This window comes from Dromiciops gliroides, chromosome 1 (genome assembly GCF_019393635.1).
Source record: "Dromiciops gliroides isolate mDroGli1 chromosome 1, mDroGli1.pri, whole genome shotgun sequence".
Classification (NCBI taxonomy): domain Eukaryota; kingdom Metazoa; phylum Chordata; class Mammalia; order Microbiotheria; family Microbiotheriidae; genus Dromiciops; species Dromiciops gliroides.
The window spans coordinates 711,810,366-711,836,214 of record NC_057861.1 but is presented as its reverse complement, the minus strand read 5'-3'; the positions used below and the strand labels follow the sequence as shown (position 1 = coordinate 711,836,214).

Below are 25,849 nucleotides of genomic sequence, written 5' to 3'. Positions count from 1 at the left end.
CCAAATTGATTTATTTTAAGTAGGTAAAAAAGGCCATTTTTTTTGCTTCATTTCTTACCTAACCTTAATCACTGAATGGATGTTGCCTCAGATAAACCTGGGAAAGACCTTAGTTTAAAAAGGCCAAGGTCTCCCACTGTGTCTGGACCCATCTCCAGTTGTCCTGATCTATATCTTGCCACTGGACCCAGATGGTTCTAGAGGAGAGAGTGAGGCTGATGGCTTTGTATAGTCCTTTCTCATTTAAATTCACTGCAAGCAAAGACATCTCCTTCCTGATGTCACTGGTCCTTTCTGAGAACCAAAGACAAACCACAACAGTAAAACAATATAACCTCTTAGTAATTATAACTATAGAGAGTCATCTTATTCAGTCCTCACAACAAGTCTGTGATTTAGAATAAGCAGCATCATAAACCCCATTTGACAGACTAGCAAATAGAGGCCCAGAGAGTTTTAAAGACTTAGCCAAGTTTAACATCAATGCCAAGTCTTTTGACTCCTAGTCAAGCGTCCTCTCCCCCATTTCATGAGACCTCAATAAAACATGACCCCTTTTGGCCTGACTGTTTTTCCTGTTCCCTGTGGTTTTACTGTCCATACCAAACTGAGACATCCAAGATTCCTAGTTCTGAGGTCATTTCCAAGGCCATGTGAGTATTCAGGAATATAGTGATGGGAGTTTAAATGGTCTACATGATTCTGACCTACATGAACATCAGACTTATTCCCTTGCCTCCACTAGCCTGAAAACAGAGGTTAAGATGATTACTACTGAGGGGACCCAAATATGTTCTTAATCAATGATCAAGCCCTAGAAGGTCCGTAGCACCACAAACTCACTGCACTTGGGTTTACTTCACCCAGAGAAAATGCCTCAGAATAAGAGGAGGGGTTAATCCTTCAGGCCCAGGGGAACATGAGGACCGAGAGCTGGCTTTTGGTTTTCGGTCCAAAGAATGTCACAGGATATCATGAAGCAATAAGTTGACTGCAAGTAACCTCAGTCCCCAGCTGAAGAATCGTTCACATCTGGGGCTAGGAATTCTGCATTCCACATACACCAAATACCACGCTTATACATAGAGACTGGGTACAGAATTTCTCTCCTGAGTCTCTTATGGATCAACTTAAAGATGGTTTTCTGTCTGTCTGTCTGTCTGTTTTTTTGTTAAATAGACTGAGTCTAGACTCTTAAACCTATGATATTGCTAGATCACTGCCTTTTGTAAATCAGAGTGAGTTCTTTTCCCTACCCAAGGGCTGAAATGAGTCTTGTGATTTATTAATTTTTTTTTCTCTTCTGCCAGCTAATATTCTCCGAGGACTACCAGAGAGTGGAAGATCTGGCCTGGCACCGAAAGCACTTTGTCTGCGAGGGCTGTGAGCAGTCACTGACTGGCCGAGCTTACATCGTGACCAAGGGCCAGCTCTTGTGCCCCACCTGTAGCAAAACCCAGCGTTCTTAAGGGCTGTCTGTCCCCTTGGAGCCTGAGTGGAGGGAGATAGCCAGAATCCCTGCCATCTCAACCCTGAGGCAGAAGAAGAGAATGTCTGTGCTTGAGCAAGAAACTTTAATGCATATTACTCAGTGGGATATTTTTTTAAAGGAAAGATGCTTGTGGGTAGATAGTTGCAAAACCAAAAAATGTTCTGAGTAAACATGGGGAGGAAGGTTGTTTTCAGAAGAAAGGAAGAGTGCTGCATGGCACCACTGGGGTTTTCTAGAAGGAGTTTCCTAGGATGTCAGTCTAATGGGTTAGATCCGATAGGAATAGAATATGAGTGCTTTTTCATGAACACAGGAGCTCCTAAAACATCCAGGGCTGAGAGGGGGGGATGGGGGGATCTTGGATTCCAATGATTTTTTCAGCCTCCTTTTCAAATATAACTCAAATTTCAAAGTGCATTTTTTTTTGCATGATAAGCTCATTCTCAATAAAAGTTCTATTAAGTCAAAATCTTTCTCTTTATTTGATTATTTGGACTGTCCACTGCTTGAAAGGTTCGAATTAATGCTCATTGTATACAGTAACTGCAATACTGTTTTTTTTTTTCTTTAGTGAGGCAATTGGGGTTAAGTGACTTGCCTAGGGTCACACAGCCAGTAAATGTTAAGTGTCTGAGGCCTGATTTGAATTCAGGTCTTCCTGACTCCAGGGCCGGTACTCTATCCACTGTGCCTCTTAGCCACCCCCTGCAATACTCTTTTAAGAACAACTTTGATCAACTAAGTAATTTTGACTATTATAAATACCCTAATTGATTGCAAAAGACCTGTGAAGAAAGATGCTATTTACATCCAGAGAAAGAACTGATAGACTTTGTACAGAATGATTTTACCTATATACACATATTTGTGTCTAATGGTGGTCATCTGGGGTGGGGGGAGGGAGAAAAAAGGAAGTTACAAGATAACATTCTATATTTTAAAAGAATACCAAGTTGTACATAAGAGATTTGCAGCTTCGTGTGCAATAATCTTTTTTTTTATTCTATGTTATGGAAGTGCTTGTTTTATTTCATAAATTTTTTAAAAAATGAAATTTTAAAAAGGACAAGAAACATTTCTACATCATTAAGGAAGCCTATGCAGGCAGATTGTACAATGTACGGGTATATATCCTAAAAGTCCATCCTTTTGCCTACAAAAGGCAAAGCCCTGCTTACTCTTAGGACCTGTAGACCCTGTGATAGGTTGGGCTGCCAAAGTAGAACCTCTCTAGCCTTCTATTTCCTCAAGGTTTCTACTGCCTGTGAATTGTCATAAGATCATACATTTATGATCATAAGATCAAACATTTAGAGATAATATACATTGAGAGATCATAAAACATTTAAAGATTGGAAGTGAGATTAGAAGCTATTTAATCCAACCTTCCTTCATTTTACATTTGAAGAAACTAAGGACCAGGAAGATTAAGGAACTTGCCCAAGGTTCACATGGGGAATAAGAGGCACAGTCAGGATTTGAACCCAACTGCCAAACCCAGTGTTCTTTCCATCTCACCCCACCACATCCTCATTGGTACTCAGGGGGTGAGACTTGTTAGGACCCAAATTTGATCAATAACATGAAAATAAATTTTTTAGCCCTAAACACCAGGTGATACATATTGCAGTATATACAACCCTCTTCAAGGTTCTACCTGAAGATACAAAGTTTACCATTTTCACTCTTCTTAAGAGGCAATAGTGGAAAAATCTGTTGGTGTTGAAAAGATAAGATAGACATTATGTTTGCAGGATCATCGATTTCAAGCTGGAAGGAAGGTTAAAGGTCATCCTTTCATTTCTGCAGATGCAGATTATGAAGCCCAGAGATTTTTTAATAACTTGCCCAAAGATATTAAGTAGGGGAGCCAGAATTTGAATCCAGTTTCTCTGACTCTAAAGCCAGCATCCTTCACACTATCCTCTCCCTAGGGCTATTTATTTTCTATTCTTCAAATCACAAAAGCTATTCTAAATACCTCATAGGCAGTGTCTGATAATGTTTGATAATAGAACAGATGGAAAAGATTAATCTGCAGGAAGAAATTAGCCATTACTTCCTACCTTGCACCTCCTTCAGCACCATACTAAACCATTTAAGAGAACTATGGAGAACCACTTAATGATGGCACTGGAAAACCCCATAGAAATAATCTAATCCTGGAGTTCTGGCACATCTAGGTGGTACAGTGGATAAAGTACTAGCCCTGGATTGCAGGAGGACCTGAGTTCAAATTTGACTTCAGACACATGACACGTACTAGCTGTGTGACCCTGGGTAAGTCACTTAACCCCCATTGCCCTGCCAAAAAAAAAGAAAGAAATAATCTAACCTAGGAGTTCTGAATCTTTTTTGTCATTGACCTTTGGAAGTCTAGTTTATCTTCTAAAACTAATGTTTTTTAATGCATAAAATAAAATACACAAGATTATAGATCAAACAAATTATGTTGAAATATAATTATCAAAAAACAATTCCTGGGGTAAGAATCTTTGATGGCCTGACCCTTTCATTTTACAGACGAAGAGCTGATATCCAGAGAAGTTATGATCTGTCCAAGTTCTCACAGATAATTAGTGTCAGGAAGAAGATTAAAAACCCAACTTGCTTAATTATCAGTTCAATACTCTTTACTACACACATTAAGGAACAGTAAAACTAACTGGACTACATCTTACAAACTTTCACTCTCACCATCTCACTGTTAACTTTGGAGGGCATGTCTGAGATCGTATATAATATGCAATAGTGTTTTGTTTTGTTTTGTTTTGTTTTGTTTTGTTTTGTTTTGTTTTGTTTTGTTTTGTTTTGTTTTGTTGGTTTTTTTGCGGGGCAATGGGGGTTAAATGATTTGCCCAGGGTCACACAGCTAGTAAGTGTCAAGTGTCTGAGGCCAGATTTGAACTCAGGTACTCCTGAATCCAGGGCCGGTGCTTTATCCACTGCGCCACCTAGCCGCCCCCTGCAATAGTGTTTTAATGAGGTGACTCTGCCATATTCCCCTGGGAAATAATTATCTGACTAATGCTAAATTCCATGTTGTCATGTGCTAATAAGAATGTTGTGTTCTCCCTCTGAGAAGTGACAATCTGAGTGAAATGGCCCCAAAAATTGAAAGAAGAGAGGAAATGAACCCAAGAGTCCAGTTGTCCCATATCTACATTATTGTCTCCTAAACCATCAAGATTCAGCTGAATTGGAATTACAAATACGAGCTCAAGAGACCCTACCTTATTTAACCCTAAGCCTAAGGATCTAGGAAGTAGGGCTATGGGTCTCTCAGTAATGCTTTTCAGAAGCTTCCCTTCTCTATTTTCTTCTCTTTCAAACTGAAGTCAATTTTTCAATTATTTCCCATCACTTATGCCCAGAAACCCGAAGCTAGCCATGTTTGGAGGCTATTCATTCATTCATTCATTCATCCATTGTAAACTAGAGAAAAACAGAGAGAATAAATATCAAAATTATTATTATTATTAGTTCCTGCCCTAAGAGTAAAGATATAAATGTTGCCTGGATGAAGCAACATTTGCCTACATTATCACAGTCCTTGCTAAAAAAAAAAAGCTCTACACCCATCATTCAGGAATTATGTCTAGGTCTAATCCCAATCCCATTTCCTAGTTTCCTTGCCTTGAATACCCGACTGTTGGTCAAGCCTTCTTTTTCCCTGGATTCAATATCTATTTCCTGTTTTGAGCCCCCCTGTCTCACCATGAATCAATCCCCAAGTACCAGACCTACTATTCCCTTTGACCCTTGTTGTTGGTCTGTTTGCTGACTTCACCTTGCCTGCCTGGTTCTGACTCATGACCTCACTCTGACCTTCAGGATGTAGGTATGTTCTTACTACAGGCTTCCTTCTATCCCTAAGTGTACCTTGATCACTACTGTTCAGGGCCCTTCCCCTCTGTCTTGTTGTCATAATAATAACTAACATTTAGGTAGCACTTCAAGTTTTATAAAATACTTCTCAAATATTATCTTATTTGATCTTCACAACAAATTTGTGAATTAGGTGCTACTATTATCATTTCCCTTTTACACATGAAGAAGAGAAAAAAGGTTTTAAGTGACTTGCTCAGTGTTACACAGCTAGTGTGTGTGTGTGAGATGGCTGTAACCTGACCTTTTGGCTAAGGTTCTTAACCTAGGGTCTATGAATTTGTGATTAAAAATTTTTTGGTAACATTATTTTAATACATTGGATTCTTTTGTAATCCTTTGTATTTTATTTTATGCATTTAAAAACATTCTAAGAAGGGATCCACAGGCTTCACCAGCCTGACAAAGGCATCCATGACCACAAAAAGGTTAAGAACCATAACTTAGGAGAAAAGGATTAATTTAGCATCCTGGGAGGGCTAGGAAAGGCTTTTTTATAAAAGACAGGATTTGAGTTAAACCTTGAAGAAAACCAGAGGGGGCAGAATATTACAGGGATGATGGGGGACAGTCAGTTAAGAAACACAGAGAGGAGATAAAGTATTGTGTAGACGGAACAGTAAATAGACCTGTGTAGCTTAGAGTATAGACTCTCTGGAAGGGAGGAAAGTATAAAATGCTTGGAAAGGTAGGAATAGGTCATGTGGTGGCTTTAAATGCCAAGCCATGGTAATATATTTGATCCTGGATGTAATAGAGAGTCTCGCAGAGTTTATTGAGGTTGGAAGGGAGGGTGGGTGATGAGAAGGAAGCCAAATGGTCATATCTTCATTTTTGGAAAATCAATTGGGCAACTGAGAGGTGGATACAATAGAATAGGCAGACACACGAGGCAGACATTCCCAGGTTGATACTGGATAATAATGATAAGATTCTATGAGTCAAAATTTGCTATAATCTTACGTACAAATCTAAGTGTGTAGTGAGCTGGGTAATCTGATGTTACCCAAACGTGTTTCATTCAAATAGATATCACTGAGATTAAAGGTCACATATGAATTTATAGTATTTCTTGCCACTAGAATGATTTATGTATCACCAACCTTCTAATAAGCCATATAAGAAAAATCTGGAGATAGGTAACCTAATGATGTTGTGAGTAGTGAAACCATCCAACAGATTGTGCTATTCACCAACAAAATTGGATCCCTAGAGAAGAAACCTTGTTTGTCCAGATTGCTACCATTTATTTCCATCTAAAAGGCAGACATCTTATGGACCAGGGAAGTCTTAATTGAGCAAAGTTTTAAGGAGTTCATACCTTTACCAATGGGATCATATACCTCTTTTTAAAAGAATAAGTTGACTTACAGAACAATGGGGAACTATTTTTTTTTTACATTAGGTATGCCTTGAAATAGTCAAGACACATTCCCAAAGAACTGATGATGGTCACGTTTTGCATAATTGCACATGTATAATCTATATCTGATTGCTTACTGCCTTAGGGAGGGTGTAGGGGAGGGAGGGAAGGAGGGATAAAATCTGGAACTCAAAACTTTAAATAAAAACATTTATTATTTTTTTTAAAATAGTCAATAACGGCATACCTCAGAGATTATTGCAGGTTTGGTTCCAGACCTCCACAATAAAATTGAGTCACACAATTTTTTTTTTGGTTTCCCAGAGCATATAAAAGTTATGTTTACACTATACTGTAGTCTATTAAGTGTAATAGTATTATGTCTAAAAACAACAACATACATGACTTAATTAAAAAATAATTCATTGCTAAAAAAAAATGCTAACCATCATATGAGCCTTTAGCAAGTCTTAATCTTTTTGCTGGCAGAGAGCCTTGCCTTGATGGTAATGGCTGATGACTAATGGGGTAGTGGTTGCGGAAGGCTGGGGTGGCTGTGGCAATTTCTTAAAATAAAACAACAATGAAGTTTGCTACATTGATTTCACTTCCTTTCACTTGAAACACTTAGAGGCCATCATAGGGTTATTAATTGGCCTAATTTCTATATTGTTATGTCTCAGGGAACAGAGATGTCCAAAGAAAGGGAGAGAGACAAATGGAAGGTCACTGGCACAGTCAGGACACACAATATTTATAGATTAATTTTGCCATCCTATATGGGCATCAAAGATCACTGATCACAGATCACCATAACAGATATAATAATAATGAAAAAGTTTGAACTATTACAAGAGTTAACAAAATGTGACACAGAGACATGACATAAGCTCATGCTGTTGGGAAAAAGGTGCTGATAGACTTGCTCAACTCAGGTATAAACTGAGGCAAATGTGCTCGCGTGCTCTCTCTCTCTCTCTTTCCCTCCCTCTTTCTCTCTCTCTCTCTCTCTCTCTCTCTCTCTCTCTCTCTCTCTCTCTCTCTCTCTCTCTCTGCAGGGTAATGAGGGTTACGTGACTTGCCCAGGGTCACACAGCTAGTAAGTGTCAAGTGTCTGAGGTTGGATTTGAACTCAGGTCCTCCTGAATCCAGGGCTGGTTTTTTTATCTACTGTGCCCCCTAGCTGCCCCCTGCAAATGCTCTCTTGATGGAATTTAAATCTCTCTTTTCTCAAAGGGAAAGACCAGAGAATACTAAGGTCAGTTCTCAAGATTTAAATACCCTTCTTCCTAAAAGGGAAGGAAACCAAAGAAAGGCAATACCTATAAAATTAGAGAAAGGTTTTATTAAGCAGGGAAGAAAAATAAAATTTTAACATGCTTTATGGGTACTCTCCAGCCTGTGCTGAATAGGACACCAGGTAATAGACTGTGTGGGTTATATCCATTTTAAACAAAGGCAGGTAAGGCATTTTAAAATTTTAGAAAGGAATGAGTCAGTGGGTTCCATCCCATATCTGATTTCATACACAAATCAGAAGGCATCCTTGGTGATAAGCAATTCACAGTTTAAGGCTTGATTAGGAGATATCTTGATAAGGAGATTTCTCAAAAACAACAACCATCAAAACAAAACAAGACAGGATAATTCTGAGAGCCCCATAACCAAAATTAGGGGAGTTGCTTAAAATAAGGTTGTCTCCAAAAAGGCTATAAGAAGCATATATTCATAGTCTCATAACTTGCAGTCAGGTAAGTCTTTGAACATAGGGATGTCTCTTGAAGGTCCACAAACCACCTTAGTGCAAGTCATGACATCTGACACCATCCTCTTCAAGAACAAAGGACAAACAACAATAACAACAACTATAAACCACCACCACCACCAAATAGTTCAGGATCCACTTCAAAGATGGTATGAGCTTAATTGGCTTCAGTTACTAATTTTCCAGCTAAGACACAAAGGACTGTCAAGAAAGTATGCTCCCAAGGGCAGCTGGGTGGCAAAGTGGATAGAGCACAAGCCCTTGAGTCAGGAGGACCTGAGTTCAAATCCGGCCTCAGACACTTGACACTTACTAGCTGTGTGACCTTAGGCAAGTCACTTAACCACAATTGTCTCAAAAAGAAAAAGAAAAGAAAAAGAAAGTATGCTCCTTAGTTAATACAGCCAGTCCTCATACAGCTCTTCTCTGTTACCTGGATAATTAGGAAGCTGAAGCAAGTCAAGGTAGTTAGTGTACTCATTTACATATGCCCTCATGCACAAGAGTGCCACTAATCTTTAATTTGTAAAAGATACATTATCTGTGAAGCACAATAAAACAAGCTATGCCTGTAAATGGAGAACAGTTAAGACAAGTCTGTAGAGGTTGAAAGTTGGCCGCATAGTGTCTGCTAATTCACATTAAGACCAGTGTATGTGACTTTCAACAAATAAAGTAGGATTTTGGAAAATTCCAGGGGTGTGTTTTATTTTTTAAAGAAGAAAATGTGAGGAAAGTATATAAAATGAAAGAGAAATCTGAACTGACCAAAGAGTGAATGGGACAATGTTTTCTGATCTAGACACAGATGGTAATTATTTATAAGATTGCCCCATGTGTAACATTGGTAGCATTTTCCATCCCTTTGCACTTAAAAATTTTTTTTTAATTTGCCAATGGACAAAATAAATGGTTTCTGCTCCTAAATACACCTGACCTAGATTGTAGGGAAGATTCACTTTGTGAAATATTGATCTAAGTACTTGCTATTGACTTAGCTAGGTACCATGCTTCATGGTAGAGTAAAAAGACAAAAATAAGCAGTACCTGCCTTCAAGAAGCTTACTCTCTATACTGCTTTGTATTGGTAGAATTTCCATAATCAAATACTTCTGCACTTTCAATGGATCCATGATCTCATTGTAGTAGATATTATCTTTAAAAGGGTGCTTCACAACCTATCTACACTTCATCTGCACAACTCTTGCCCATTTCCCCCCCTAATTTTTTTTTTCTGGTGAGGCAATTGGGGTTAAGTGACTTGCCCAGGGTCACACAGCTAGTAAGTGTCCACTGTCTGAGGCCAGATTTGAACTCAGGCATCCTGATTCAGGGCTGGTGCTCTATTCACTGTGCCACCTAGCTGCCCTGCTCCATAATTTCTTACAGGGAATCAGTACACAGATTTGAGTCTTTCCTCTATGTTTTTTTTTTTTTAGCTTTCCATATATATATATATCTGTAGCACTTAAGATATCTATTTTCCCTTACTATCATTATATGATTAACCCATCCCTTTTTCCATATATGCATTTCCTGAATTATATCCCTTAAGCCATTTTCATATTCAAGCACCCTATCAAGGTGCTCCCAGCACACAGTGATATTAGAAAAATAGGCTCCCAGAGCATTGACCTCTGCCTTGGGCTCTAGGGATAACCACATCAATGATTGCTCCTAATACTGTAATTCACGAGCTCCCACCAATGTGTTTCTCATTAACAATCATGTAAGAGACCTAACTAACTCTTAGAAAATATACTTATTCAAATGACAGAGGAAGAACAGTATTTATAAAGAATTCCACCCCTGCTGCCCCATTCAATTACTAGGGCACACTCTCCCACAGAGATATATAAAACTGAGAGTGGGGCAGAGTGGATAGATACAAATTTAGAAGAGTGACACATTTATATAGGGAACACCACCTGGCCAAGCCACTCACTGGAACTTCCTCCATGTTCTCTTCTTTCTCTGTAGAATCCTCATGAAGTTCTCCACAGGCTAGGATGAGTCACTCTGCTGCTAAGCTGGTCCGGCTCTCCACAGAGCATGGCATCTCAGCTTGACAGGTGGTTCAGCTAGGTGGCATGTAAATAAGCCTTTAAAGGATGGGGGGCATTTCAACTGGCAAAGAAGCAGAGGGAATACTTTAAAGACTTGGGAGAACATGGTATGTTGGGGACAGAAAACAATAGTCTTATTTGTCTAGAGTATAAATAAGACTAGAAAAGGAAGGCAAAATTGTGGAGAGCCTTGAATGCCAAAGACAATGGACTTTGAACTCTATTCTGGACATAACAGGAAGTGACAGAATATTTTTGAGCAGAGGCCCAATGGCATCAGATTCAGGCAGAAGGAAACTTAGCCTGGCAGAAGTATGATGAATTAATTGGAAAAGAAGTTTGTTTCTTCATTTTTACAACTTAATTATTTCCATTATTTGTCTATATGTTGATCAGATTTTACATTTAGTAATTATGCCAAATTGTGTGCCCCTAGATAATCATGGTATTTTAAGGTGAATACAGACAAACTAGATGGCTTAGAGGACGGTGAACTGGATTGGGAAAGATGTGAAAATCTTATAAAGTATAATTGAAGTGTGATTTTTAAAATCTAATGTGGGTCCTAAACTGCACCCCCCCCAGTTTTTGGGGGGAAACTAAGATTTACTGATAAATTCAGCAAGAGTTTAGGCTTTTAAGGATTTGTTAAAGAGTAAAGACAACACATGGGATCCCATAACACCAGAAAAGTCTATTTACTTTCTATCTACTTTCCTCTCTTTTTCTCTGTCCACCTTTTCTCTGTCTCCCACCAAGCCAAAATTCCAAACCAAAAGAGGGACCCTCCTTTCTCAGCAGCCCACATGAAGTTCTGCTGCCAAGCCAATGTGCCAAACAAAAAGAGGAAGATCCAGCGAGCCCCCTCACCTTCCTACTTCCTGTCTCCCTCCCCAAAAGGGGAGGTCCTTCAAGCTGATTGGTTGAGGGTGGTCTCCTGTTGATATGGTAATCCATAGCCTCTGAGAACAACACCCCACTCAGGGCCAGCCAGGTGTGGTCTCTATTTAATCATTCTTAAGTAGGTTCTCAGTCAGTTTCTCAGTCTCACCCAATTCAATCAATTCCAAATCAATCTTCAGGTGGGGCCCCTGGGCAGCTGCCAAATCCCATTATTTTATCACAAACATATGGCAGTGAAACTGATCAATATTTAGATAAACCAATAGAAGTAATTCAGGCATAAAGATGAAGTTGAAGGAACTAGAGATGTTTATCTAGAGAAGAGATGGCCTATGTAACCTTGGGCAAGTCTTTTTGACTTTCTAACACTCAGTTTTCTCTTTTGTAAAAAAAGGAACTGGCCTGAACTAGATAGCAGAGGCAGCTAGGTGGTGCAGTGGACAGAGTGCTAGGCCTAGAGTCAGGAAGATCTCAGTTCATATCTGGACTCAGACCCTGGGCAAGTTACTTAACCTCTGGGCCACAGTTTCTTATACCACAAAATGTGCATAATAAGAGCACCTATTTCATAAGGCAGTTGAAAAGGATCAACTGGGATAATAACCATAAATCTCTGAGCATAGTACTTGGCACATAGTAGGGGCTTAATAAACTCTTATTTCTTAGATGATCTCTAAGCTCTGAGCTCTTTTCCATCTCTCAATATAGGATCCTATGAGGAAACTGAAGCTCATAGAGAATCGCACAGCTAGTAAATGTCCAAGACAAGATTTGCAACCAGGTTTATCCCAATTCTAAGACCATCACCCATTGTTCCACATTACCTCATACTACCAGATGGTCCATGATATGGTGAGCTCCCCGTCACTGGAGATGATCAATCAGAAGCTAGATGGCTTCTTTCCAGGAATACTGTGTAGAGATTACTCCACTGAAAGATAGGCTGAAATATATGGCCTTTAAAGTTCTTTTCTACTCCAAGATACCGAGATTCTGGCTTGTTTAAGTACTTGGGCTAACTGCTTGGAATTTATTTAACACCCATGCCAATTTCAAAAGTCATTCCCTCTTCAACATTCTAGGTTTCTATACCTGTAAATTGTCAATACTGGACTAGGGGACTTCTAGGGATCCTTTAGCTGTAACAGCCCATGAGTATATAATTCTACATCAAAATATGCAACTTGTGGACTTTGAAATCTAGAGTATGTAAACTTTTTACTCTTACTGACAGACATAGAAGGGAACTCCCTTCCTGTGGAAGCTTTTAAGCCCACACTAAATATGTAATCTTTCTTGGAAGTGATGTTAATTACTGACAAGTTACAATAAATTGCTCATTTAAATTGTATTATCTAAAGAAAAATCCTACACAGTTTTTTATCCCATAAAAGACGAGGAGGTCTTACTGAATTTCCTCTTCTTTTTGGTGGAAAAAGGGGGACAGGGCAGAAGCTTAATAAATATGAAGGATGTGCTTCCAGGAGTTCAAATAAGGAAAGTTTTAAAATAGCAAAATGACACAAGCAGCTAATTATTTGAATATGCTGCATTATACTCACTGTTGGCAATCTATCTGGTTTTTAATGAAAGATAAAAATTACAAAAATTTTGCGACTAGCCTTTGCCCCTATATGGGAAAACTCTGCTTCATTGACAGAGGGTGTGGCATCTCCAACTGATAAGAAGAGGAAAGCATAGCAGCAGATAGATCCCAAGCAAGCCCAAAGAATTTGGCTTAGCAAGAGAGGGGAGGGTAGTAAGCTTAAATGATAGGATATATACTGACTCAAGGTCGATGCTAAATGGGAAGAATTTCATTTCTCAGATAAATTGCATGACCAGTCTCTCTCTAAGAGTCTTAGCTATCTTTCCCTTATTCTCTAGAAATAATCTCTACCTCTAAATGAAAAGTACCCGTGGCCTGTGGTCCATTTACCTTTGGATTAACATAACCTACTGGGGGAGCAATGTGTTGTCTATAGATGTGTGCCTCTTTTGGCTCGAGCCTCCATCCCAATTCAGCTGAGCACTGTGAAGATCATCTAAAATAGACGAATTATGACACGTGAGCCAAATTCAGTCCACCATCTGTTTTTGTATGGCCCTCAAGCTAAAAATGGGTTTTACATTTTTAAATAAAGTTTTATTGCATTTAAGAACTAAGGAAGCTAAGAATGGTTTTTACATTTTAAAATAAAGTTTTATTGTATTTTTAAAAGTAAAAATCATTCTTAACTCACAAGCCTTACAAAAACAGGCCAGTTGTCTGGATTTGGCTTGAAGGCTGTAGTTTTTTGACTCCTCTAAACTCGAATTTTACTCTATAGGGAACATGAATTATAAAAGACATTCAATCAGGACTTTAAAAAAAATAAGGAAAACAATATCTGCACACACATTGTCTTCAGTTTAGAGGTTTCATCCCTGAAGAAATAATGTAGAAAACAATCTAATAGTTAATTCATATTACGCCAATTTGAAACATGAATTTACTAATAGTTTCCTGCATTATTTCTCTGTCTCTATCTTTCTCTCTGGAATGAGACAGATGTAGCCTTCAGTGTGGGCATGCTGGCTTGTAGGCTATGTTTGCTACCAACAACTTGTTCAAACTCAGTTCTTTGTTCTCAACAGTCATCTCTCTTTGCTCTGTGGGGTCACAGAAACATATGAAGATTCCTGCGTTCCTGGATGCCACAATTGTAGCCTCTCCGCATGGCTTTCTCCACCATTCTTGCTATGCAATTATCCTGTGCAGGAAGTGTGTAGTCTCATTGGAATAAAAGTTCTGCAAACTTCAATCAGGCAGATTCTTGAGGTCCATATCCTTATGGGAAATGTAGTTCTCTCTTTGGATGTTCAAGATGGAGAACTGGGGGCAGCTAGGTGGTATAGTGGATAAAGCACCAACCCTGGATTCAGGAGTACCTGAGTTCAAATCCAGCCTCAGACACTTAACACTTACTAGCTGTGTGACCCTGGACAAGTCACTTAACTTTCATTGCCCCACAAAAAAAACAAAGCAAAAACAAGATGGAGAACTGAACTAGGACTAATCTAGGACTAGAACTAGGACTAGCTTCTTAAACTGTGGTAACTGAATGTGGGGGTCATGAAAAATTGGCAGTAAATGTCTGATTTGTATACCTATTTCATATACCTGCTATGTGGGGTCATGTAAAATTTATCCGTCAAAAAGGAGTTGAGTAAAAAAAAAAAAAGGAGTTGAGTGGAAAAAGTTTAAGAAGCCCTGATCTAGACCAGTAGTGCCAAACCCAATTAGAAATGGATTCCTGTGGTGGTATATTGACTTAGAAAGCAATACATTGTATTTGTTGTGTTACATTTTTATTTATTTTGCTAAACATTTCCCAATTACATTTTTTTTTGGTGAGACAATGAGGGTTAAGTGACTAGCTACTAAGTGTCAAGTGTCTGAGGCCGGATTTGAACTCAGTTCCTCCTGAATCCAGGACTGGTGCTCTATCCACTGCCCCTTCAATTACATTTTAATCTGGTTTGGGTGGCACTCAGGTGAGTGTGGCCTGAGGTCTAAGAGTTTGACACCTCTACTCTAGACACCTCTCTGCCAATAATTATGTGTGTGACCTTTAGCAAGTCACTTAACTTCCCAGAGACTCAGTTTCTTCCTTCATAGAGTAAGGGATTGGGCCAGATAGTCTATAAAGCCTCTTCTAGCTCTAATAGTCTATCACTCTGATATTTAGTATCAGGATATATACATTATCATCTTGAGTAAAGATTTTGGTCCAATAAACTTAGTACAGTATCCCAATTTTGTCCCTGATAACCAATTGCTGATGGATCACTTATTCAGTTACCTTAAGCATACAACTCATTGTTACTTGAGTCTGTCATGCTTATTTCTTTTGTCTTCCAAACACATCATTGTTCCCATGATTACCTTTCCCTTAATGAAGATAACTGACACTAAGATGCATCTCTCAAATGATCAGAACTGGAAGGCTGTCCAGAGGTCAGAAGTGCCTGAATGGGGGTAATTGTTGATTCTCTTTATTGGTTTAAAGGGAAATTATCAAAAGTTCCACTACATTGAGTCTCCTAAAACCAGCATGTTTCAAAATGATGGGAGAAAGGTCCATGCATCAAGAAATAGGAGGCTTAGGCCAGGCACAGGACTAGAAGGTTGTCTTCTTCAAGGCTAATTTCTGGTTGAGTTAAGTCATATAGAGGAAGTTCAAGGATATGCACTAACTCCCCCACCACCACCAAAGCCAAACCCTCAACAATACTGTACAATAAGCAATCATCCTTTCTCCTTACCAAAATACCACCCCCACACTTGGCAAATTTTCCATCCAAATATCACAAGCCCTAAGTCCCTGTTCTTCAGGGCCCCATGTAATAATAATAGCTCACACTGATGTAGTCCTTCACAGAGTCTTGGGTTTGGGGGGAAGGGAGGTTGGGGGAGGGGTTGGAAGGGAGGGGGCATTGTGCATACAACTCTTTGAACACGACATCTCTATCTTCATTTTATACCCAAGAGAAATGAGGCTCAGGAAGTGAAGTTGATTCATAGGACTTAGAGCTGGAAAGAATCTCAAAGATCATCTAGCTCAATCCTTTCATTTTATTGATGAGGAAACTGAGGCACAGAGTGATTAAGTGACTTGTCAAAGATTAAACGGACAGGAGAATTGGGTTTCAGGAGTCAGGTCTTCTGCCTTTATATCTAATGACCTTTGTACTAGATCAGGTTGAATTGTACTAAATACATGGTGTCTCCCACCCAAAGTCAAAAGGCCAGAAGTGACAAAGATTTAAATTCAAGTCTTCTAGTATCTACTACCTGTGTGACCTTGGACAAGTTATGAGATCTCCTCGGCACTCAATTACTTCATCTATAAAATGAGAGGGATATACTTGAGATCCCTATGATCCCATAATCCCAATGCCAAGTGCTCCCTACCCCCTTAGAACATTCTGCCTGTGAGATTAAAATTGGATATTAGATCATAAATCTCCCCTACTTAACCTTTCCCTTAATTTATCTCCCAGACTAGTAAATGGAAGAAGCTTCTGGTTTTCTAGATAGACCTTTTATTGTATGGTAGTCACAAGGTGATGTTGATTAGAAGGATAGGAAAGTAGAAATACAATACAAATCGTCTTAAGTCTAGGTTTAGTCTATATTCTGTATAAAACTCACCAAAACCCAAGGCCACCTTTGGGGAGAGAGACCGAGTCAAGCGCGTGCTGTTAACCGAGAGCCAGGCTGAGTCAAACTCCAGTCCGCGTCTGTGCAGTGCAGCCAGAAGACCAGCGGAGCAGGAAAAAGCCCCACTTCTGTTCTCTCCTTGCCTTTTAAGCTTGTACCCCGGAAGTCGAGTGCTCAGCAGGCAATCTGGCCTGCGTCGCAGGCGGACTGGTGTGCGTAGCTCATGCTGTTGGTCTCCTCCCCAAAAGGGTGGTCCTAAAAAAAAAACTGGCGTCTCTCCATTATCTAACCAACTGTTAAAACTTTTTACCACATGCCCCTAACCTCAAGAAGGTAATAATGGCTTCATTTTTATATTAGTCTGGAAAAGGGGATGAGGGGAGGGGGTGCTGCTACAGATTTTTCTAGTCTCGTTTTTTTCTCCAAAAGTTTGTTTTTGCCACACTCAATTCTCCTATCTGGAATTTTCTTACTCTTCTTACATCCAAAGAACTTTCCTTGATTGAAATCTCCATCTCTTATAATACATTCTCTCCGACTGGTGGGAAACCAGATGTACCTGAGAGAGAATTTCCCTTCCCTATATGATCTATAACCCTCCTCAGAATCACAGAACTACCCTACTTCATGCAATGATGATGGAAGGAATGGTCAGAACTTGGTATAGTGATAGCCCAAGTCCTGAGAGTGGCCCCTCACAGGACCTCTATGGAATTCCTCTCGTAGCTCCCCATTTCTAACTGGCCCCTGTAAGCTATAGTGTATACCTGTTCTGATGGTGATTGAGACTGGATCCTACATACCTTAGTTAATTTCAGATTTTGGAAGCATCCTTGTCTTACTGGTGACTGACTTTAAACCCTGTATACCTTGTCCCCTGTGGATTCTGGCTGCATCTGGCACTCCACCCTCCAACCCAAGACTTCCTCATGCCCTTGGGAATCTCCAGTTAAGATAGGTGATTTTCCCTTATGAGCTAAACACACCAGATAAAAGAGCTTATTGCTTTCAGCATTTAGTAGCTCATTTGATTGGTCCTCAAAGCCCCTTTTTACTCCTAAAACAAGTCCATCTCAACTCTGTACATGTGACTGTTATTGATTTGGAGATTAAACGTCCCTTGATATAAGCATGTTATTTCTGTCTACTCTAACTGTGGTTATTCTGAAATCTCTCCAGTCCATCTTTATTGTCCTAGTGGCAATCATGAGATTAGAGAGGGGATGAACTAAAACCCTATGAAGAGAGAAAAAATTCTACTGTACTCTGGATATAAAAAAAATCCATAATGAAGTTTTATGAAATAAGTCAACTAAAATAAGGAATATTAAGGTGTATACTTAATATCTGCTATCTGGAATCCAATAAATCAAGAACGGATTTTTTTCATTCTGAAAACTCCTTCAAATGTTCCTGGGTTTGGTTGATCCCCAAAAGAGATTCCTTGAAAAAAATCTACTTCCTTGTAAATAGTCTTAGGGGACGCTTTTTTAAAAATCAGTCAATATCTTGGCACATACAGATTATTCCATAAAGAAATTCCCCAAACCAGGCCTTCTATTGTTATATATAAATCTGCTTGAAACCCATTCCCATAAAAATCCCAGCTGCATCACCCAACCCCACACCCACAATATGCACTCTATTTGCATGACCTGGACTTGAGTGGCACATTTTTAGAGGAATACGTGAATTATGATCATAAATAAGAAAGCCACAGACACCAAAGAAAGAGAAGTTATGATAATGAGACCTAGTTTTTATCCAAAACAATTGCCTCTGCAAATCTTAAAAGCATCAGCCACAGAGTTATTTGTGGTAAAGGGACCAAGCTTCTGATTTTGAACCAGTGGTTTCTCAGTAAGGAGGTTTCTGGTTATTTAAAAAAAATCACCATAGCGGAAAAGGATAACAGTTGACCAGAGAAGGAGTTGAATTTAATCCTGTCTCTTCAAAGTGATTTGTATGGCCTAGAGTTCCAAAATTTAGAGGATCAGTAGTGATATGGAAGTCCTTCAATAGCAATAAAAGTTTTTTTAACCTAGTACCTGGTTAGCAAGAATACTTAGTTAAAATAGGGAGCTACCAGGTAGTGACTTCCATGTCCCAGCAACTACACCTCCAGGTGAGTTCTTTCCAGGCCAAATATGCTTCTCTATAAGCACCAAACTCAAAATGTTCCAGAGTCTCTATTTGATCTTCCAAACCATTGGCAACTGAAATTGAGAGTTCATTTTGTGGTACTTGGTCTAGGCACAGAAATTGATAGTTATGTCTCTGAGGTTCAAAATATGTTGTAGTAAACTTTCCTTTTCATCATGCCAGATGTACAAATTGCACATCAGTTCTATGCAAACTGGAAAATTCTATTTGGGGCCAACAAGACACAAACCCACTAAAACATAATAGTACGTAATCAACATTGAATTACTAAGTATCCATTAAAAAAAAATCCACCGTCCATTGAGGATATTGAAAAAGATATCATGTAGTCAAACAAATCATTAAAGATATTATTGTCTCATGAAGGAGATAACTAAATTCTTTTTGACCAGTAGAAATTGATCAAACATCTATTCTGAACAAGGAGCTAACAAGTGATGGGAATACAAAGATGAACACCCTAGTTCTTGGCTTCAGAAAACTTGCAGTCTACTAAGGGAAAAAATAATTTGTACATGGATAAATATAATAAAAGGTATAATGTGATTAGTCAAAAGAGAGAAAGACAAAATATTCTACAGAAATATGGGGAAGGTAAAAAAAAAATCGTGATCTGTGATTTCACCTATATGGGAATCCTCTCCACTGACACAGTTAGTAAATCCTCTATGCCTTAGTAGACAGTTTTCTGTGTCTGTTGCTGAAAATGAACATCAGCTAGTGGTCATCTTGATGTAAGATAGTAAATAGTTGATCAGATTGATCATGAGGCATCTCAAAAGAATTACAAGACTCAGTGGCTCAGTTTCCCAAGTTTTATTGCAACACTGTGCTGACCACAGGGAGAAACACCCAAGGAGAGGGGTGTCTCAAATGGGGGAAGAAGAATACTCATATTTATAGTGAGATAAAGTCAGTTATCCCTCCATTATCTTAGTATCCTCCCTGTGGGAGGCTCATGGGAGGTCTTATCCCAATTTGGACTTCTCAGGGTCCCAAGACAATCTCTGAGGGAGGCACCCCCCTTCCCAGAGGTGTGTCCCTGGGGCCCACACATGACAAGGTTAATCCAAGACAAACCCAGCCCTTTTTGCACATGTTCCCAAAGACATACTGAAACCCATCAGACCCAGAGGGTCTCTGTACCTATGACACCTCTCTACCTAAGACCTTGTCTCCAGGTGTCCTGTCATCCAGGAATACCAATGGCTATTAATGATCAATGGTCCCTAGTTACAGTCTCTGTTGATGGTGAGGATTAATAGGGACAAACCCTCTTGGTTACTGTAAGAACACAAATCTTAGTTTCTTTGTTAACCCTTTTAGGTACTACTGATATCTACTATTGATAGGTTGGTTATCTGTTAACCCTTTCATCCTCCTCCATCACTCTTTTGTGATCATTGTATTCTCATACCATTGAAATATCTTGAAAACCAAGATGTACCTATCAGGTCAAGTTGCTTTTTCTATTTCATCTTTTTCAGAAACATTTCTATTACTCCCACCCACTTCCATTTCTGATTTTTACTACTTTTGCCCTAGTACAGAAGGTTCAAAAAACAGCAGAATACAAATGTTGTAGTTTCATTATCGCAGAAAAGAATAGACAATTATAAAATGCCGGTGTGTGGACCTTATCCTATCTGTTTGTTGTACTTCTTTGAGTTTCATCTGCAATTACTCTTAGGATAATCTTAGGGATTATCTGGATTCTGTGCCAAACTCTCTTCATACTCATTTTCTCATCTGCTTTTCTTTCTTTTCTATGGCAATATTGCTCCTAATCTTCTATCATTTTCTACTGCAGATTTTTATAAATAGGCTGTTACTCTACACTTGTATCACCATCAACTATTAAATCTCATCAATTAGCAAGGAGTCAGCATTTGTCTATAGTTTCTGAGTTCTTTTGGCCTCCTCATAATGGTAGCCATTCTATACCAGTTAATGGTCAGAATTGACATCTTTACCTTTACCTTTATTGATTTTGCATTTTCAGAAGTGCCACCTTATTTAAAGAAGTCTTTAAGTTGATTAAAATTCATCGCTATTGTTCAGTCATGTCTGACTCTCCTTGACCCCATTTGGAGTTATCTTGGCAAAGATACTGGAGTGGCTTGTCATTTCCTTCTCCAGCTCATTTTACAAATGAGGAAACTGAGGCAAACGGGGTTCAGTGATTTGTTCAGGGTCACACAAGTAATAAGTGTCTGAGGTCAGATTTGAACTCAGGAAGAGGAATCTTTCCCAACTCTAGGCCCAGCACCCTATCCATTCCACCACCCAGCTGCCCCAAGAAGGGAGGACTTAATCCTATTCTCTCACAAATTACTTTCTTATCTTTGTCCTTTCTTCCTTTAAATAAGTCAGTGTGAGTGAGCAATGTGAATAATCAAAGTCTCCAAGGGCATACAGATTTTGAGAAAGCCAACCTTTCTTGATGGTGAACAAAGCATTGCCTAAAAAACTTTTCTTAGACAAAATATTTCTCATCCATCTGTCAACATCATCCAAGATTTCATGACAGATACAACCAGAGAGATTGTCTTGTTCAACAAGCCCCTGAAAATGAATATCAAGTGAAGCATCTGGACATGGGTGAGCTGAATTCTGCATCATTGGAGAGAATAACTACATTTACAAGATCACAGACCTGTCTGAGTATTTGAGTATTTTTTGACGAGTTTCGAGCCAGCAGGTACATGTTTGCAAAGAATGATTGCTAGGATCACAGCGGGTACCCTGAACAAGGTCAAGAGGAAAAAATCAAGATTTCCTACCAATGCCAAGAACTATTTTTGATGACTGACATTCTATTTATTGCACTGAATCCTAGAAATACTACAAAACTTTCTTAGTAAAATATACAAGAATGTAGGAGGCCAACTTAATGATCCACTCTGGAAAAGCTAGCATCTAGCACTGAGCCTTATGCATAGTAGATGCTTAATAAATGTTTGTTGAATTGAAATAAAAGTAGATGAAAATAACTGTTATTAAGAGTATGGCATTCAATGAAATGAGAAGCTTGTGGAATTAGTCTGTCCAAGTAGAATTGGATTCAGATTTGGGTGGGAAGGAGAGCTTGATCACATTTCTGAATTTGCATGGTACTTGTAATGACTACAAATTATCCACCCCTACAAAAGTCCATTTTCTTTCTTTCTTTCTTTCTTTCTTTCTTTCTTTCTTTCTTTCTTTCTTTCTTTCTTTCTTTCTTTCTTTCTTTCTTCCTTCCTTCCTTCCTTCCTTCCTTCCTTCCTTCCTTCCTTCCTTCCTTCCTTTCTTTGTTTTTTAAGCTGGGCAATGAGGGTTAAGTGACATGCCCAGGGTCACACAGCTAGTAAGTGTCAAGTGTTTGAGGCCAAATCTGAACTCAGGTCCTCCTGAATCCTGGGCCAGTGCTTTATCCACTGGACCACCAAGCTGCCCCCAAAAGTCCATTTTCTTTTTTTTAAAATTAATAAAGTATGTACAGATAGTTCTCAACTTTTGTTTATACAAGCTTTCCAAATTCAGATTTTTCTCCTTCCCTCCCCTCCCTCTCCCCTCCCCTAGACAGAAGGTAATCTGATATATATATATATATATATATATATATATATATATATATATATATATATATATATATATATATATATATATATATATATATATATATATATATATATATATATATATATATGTACACACACATAATAACATTAAGCATATTTCTGCATTAGTCATGTTATAAGAGAAAAATCAGAGCAATGATGAAAAACCTCAAAATAGAAAAACAACAGCACCAAAAACAAAAGAAATAGTATGGTTCATTCAGCATCTATACTTCACAGTTCTTTTTTTTTTTTTTCCTGGATTTGGAGATCCTCTTCTATCATGAGTTCCCTGGAACTCTTCTGTATCATTGCATTGGTGAGAAGAATATAATCCATCACAGTAGATCAACACACAATGTTGATGATACTGTGTACAATGTTCTTCTGGTTCTGCTCATCTCACTCATCATCAGCCCACACAAGACCCTCCAGGTTTCTCTGAACTCCTCCTGCTCATCGTTTCTTACAGCACAATAGTATTCTATTGTATTCATATACCACAACTTGTCCAGCCATTCCCCAGTTGATGGGTATCCCCTCAACTTCCAATTCTTTGCCACCATGTACAGAACAGCTATAAATATTTTTGTACATGTGGGTCCCTCTCCCCTTTCCATGATCTCTTTGGAAAAAAGACCCAAAAGTGGTATTACTGGGTCAAAGGGTATGCACAGCTTTATCGCCCTTTGGGCATAATTCCAAATTGCTCTCCAGAATGGTTGGATCAGTTCACAGCTCCACCAACAATGCATTAGTTTTCCAATTTTTCCACAGCTTCTCCAACATTTATTATCTTCCTTTTTTGTCATTTTAGCCAATCTGATAGGTGTCAGGTGGTACCTCAGAGTTGTTTTAATTTGCATCTCTCTAATCATTAGAGATTTAGAGCATATTTTCATATGGGAATAGATAGCTTTGATTTCTTCATCAGAAAACTGCCTGTTCATATCCTTTGACCATTTCTCAATTGGGGAATGAAAAAGCCAATTTTCTTACGTCCAATATTCTCCTGGTCAAGTGTGAGAAAATAATTATTAAAAATTAATTTCTTGGAGACCCAGACCCAGTTTTAGTCCCTTTCTCTCCTGCTCAGCCCAGAAACTTCAATTCTTAGGAGGAAGTTTTGATCCTGTTCAGGGACAGCCCAGGTGTACAATAAGAATGGAGATAGATTCTTTTGTCTAGCCTTGAAGAACTGATGGGATTAAGTCACACCTAGATAATGGACTTGCCTTGAGCACCTTGGAGGAGAGTCTTTTTCATACTTCCCCCAGATGCCACCTGTAGAGATTATTTTAATTTGGACCACCCTTAAGTAATGTCAACCAATGGAATTGAATGATGTTAACCAATTAGCTTTGTTTTAGTTTTTTGCAGGGCAATGAGGGTTAAGTGACTTGCCCAGGGTCACACAGCTAGTAAGTGTCAAATGTCTGAGGCAGGATTTGAACTCAGGGTCCTCCTAAATCCAGCGCTGGTGCTTTATCCTCTGTACCACCTAGCTGCCCCTAGCTAATTAGCTTTGATCAATCTATAGTGACCCAACTCTATCAAGAGGATATAAGGAGATCATGCCAGGGGTATTTACTGAGTTATATAAAACATAAAATACCCCATGTTGTCCCTGTGAGTTCACTGCATTACTGAAGACTAGAACCTTAACAGCCTATGTTGGTTGAAGGAGTGGCCACACTGGGAATTTCCCATGTTATTGGAACCATAGATTTTTCCTGGAGTATCTGGACTGGCTGATAAGTATGGGGTACAACTGTTATCCATAGAAAAACTAAAGTTACAAATAACTCACAGGCCAATAGAAAGGTATATATTGGGCAGAAGCATTTATTAAGCACCTACTATTATTAAAGTAGCTAAGTAGCTCAGCAGATAGATTGCCAGACCTGGAGTCAGGAAGACTCATATTCCTGAGTTTAAATCTGGTCTCAGACACTTACTAGTTCTATGATCCCAGGCAAGTTACTTAATCCTTTTTTGTCTCAGTTTCCTCCTCTGTAAAATGAGCTGGAGAAGGAAATGGCAAACTATTCCAGTATCTTCCAGGAAAACTCTAAATGGGGTCATGAAGAGTTGACTACAACTGAAAAATGACAAAGCACTTTACGAATATGATCTCATTTGGTCCTCATTAAAAACCCTAAGAAGTAATGACTATTATCATCCCCATTTTACAGCTGAAGAAACTGAGGCAGAAAGAGGTTAAGTAACTTGCCTAAGGTCACACAACTAGTCAATGTTTGAGGTAGAATTTTAACTTGGGTCTTTCTAACTCCACGCCTAACTCTCAATCAGATGGTAAAATGATTTTCTGTCACTACCCCTAATTGTTCATAAACTCCCACAATGGTTGGTGAGAGAAGAAACCCTACATATCTCAGGATCTTGGGGTTGCCTTGCAGCTGAAAAAATCACAGTTCTAACTCTCAGTAGTCAACTATGCCTCATTGTTGCTCCCCTCTATCTGCACAGCTGCTATTCTCCAATGCTGTCATCCTTTGCTTCTCCACAAGCTGCTGCCATATGCTATAACTGTTTCTTCTTCCTCCCTAAGTATTATCACTTTTCTGAGAGTGCCAGGGATTTCATCAATATATTTCTCCTCTTTTATTAGTCAAGCTTGCACACAAAAGGGCCCCTCAGCTAGTGGTTGTCACCTATTTTTATCTTTACAGTGATATCCACACTCCCTTCAATGGGAGTTCAATTAAGTTCCTAGAAGCTAGCATACAGGTCACATAAACTTCCTTGAAAATTTTGTTAATATATTTCATTTTCACATCACCTAGATTTCTTCCATGTCCTCTCTCTCCCTCCATTCTCTCCCCCTCCTTCTCCCCTATTCTTTATAACAAAGACTTCTTTTAACAGAAAAAGAAGAGATCATGATTCTGCAAAATTGATCAACACACCAAAATAGTCTGACCTTATATGAAATGTTTCACATTCATCGATCCTCAGCCTCCACGGAGGAATAGGAATAACTCTCTCTCTCTCTCTCTCTCTCTCTCTCTCTCTCTCTCTTTATATATATACACACACATGTATACATATATATACACATATATATCCCTCCATACATATATTTATATACATATATATTTGTTCATATATTTATATGTGTATATGTGTGTATATATACATGTTTATATCTATACATATATGTATGTGTGTATGTTTATATGTATCTAATAAAGATCAATATAATATAAAAATAAAACTGAGCTTGATCTTTATAATTTTGTGATATTCAGTTTTGATTGTTTTGTGGTGATTGTATTGGAGTCTATATTTTTCCTAGCTCTGCTTACTTCATTTCGCATCAGTTCATGTAAGTCTTTTCATGATTCTCCTTATTCCTCAAACTCATTGTCTCAAGGCACAAT

General features: G+C 38.7%; 1 protein-coding gene across 2 annotated transcripts in view; it reads left to right on the top strand.

Moving 5' to 3' along the window:
• The window catches only part of LMCD1 (LIM and cysteine rich domains 1), an 84,342-nt gene extending 82,396 nt beyond the window's left edge, over positions 1 to 1,946 (top strand). For both annotated transcript variants that reach the window (XM_043975614.1, XM_043975613.1), the window contains one exon: positions 1,311 to 1,946. In XM_043975614.1, the coding sequence (XP_043831549.1) occupies positions 1,311 to 1,469 (159 nt within the window). In that variant the 3' untranslated portion in view covers positions 1,470 to 1,946. The remainder of the gene's footprint in view (positions 1 to 1,310) is intronic.
• The last annotated feature ends 23,903 nt before the right edge of the window (positions 1,947 to 25,849 follow it).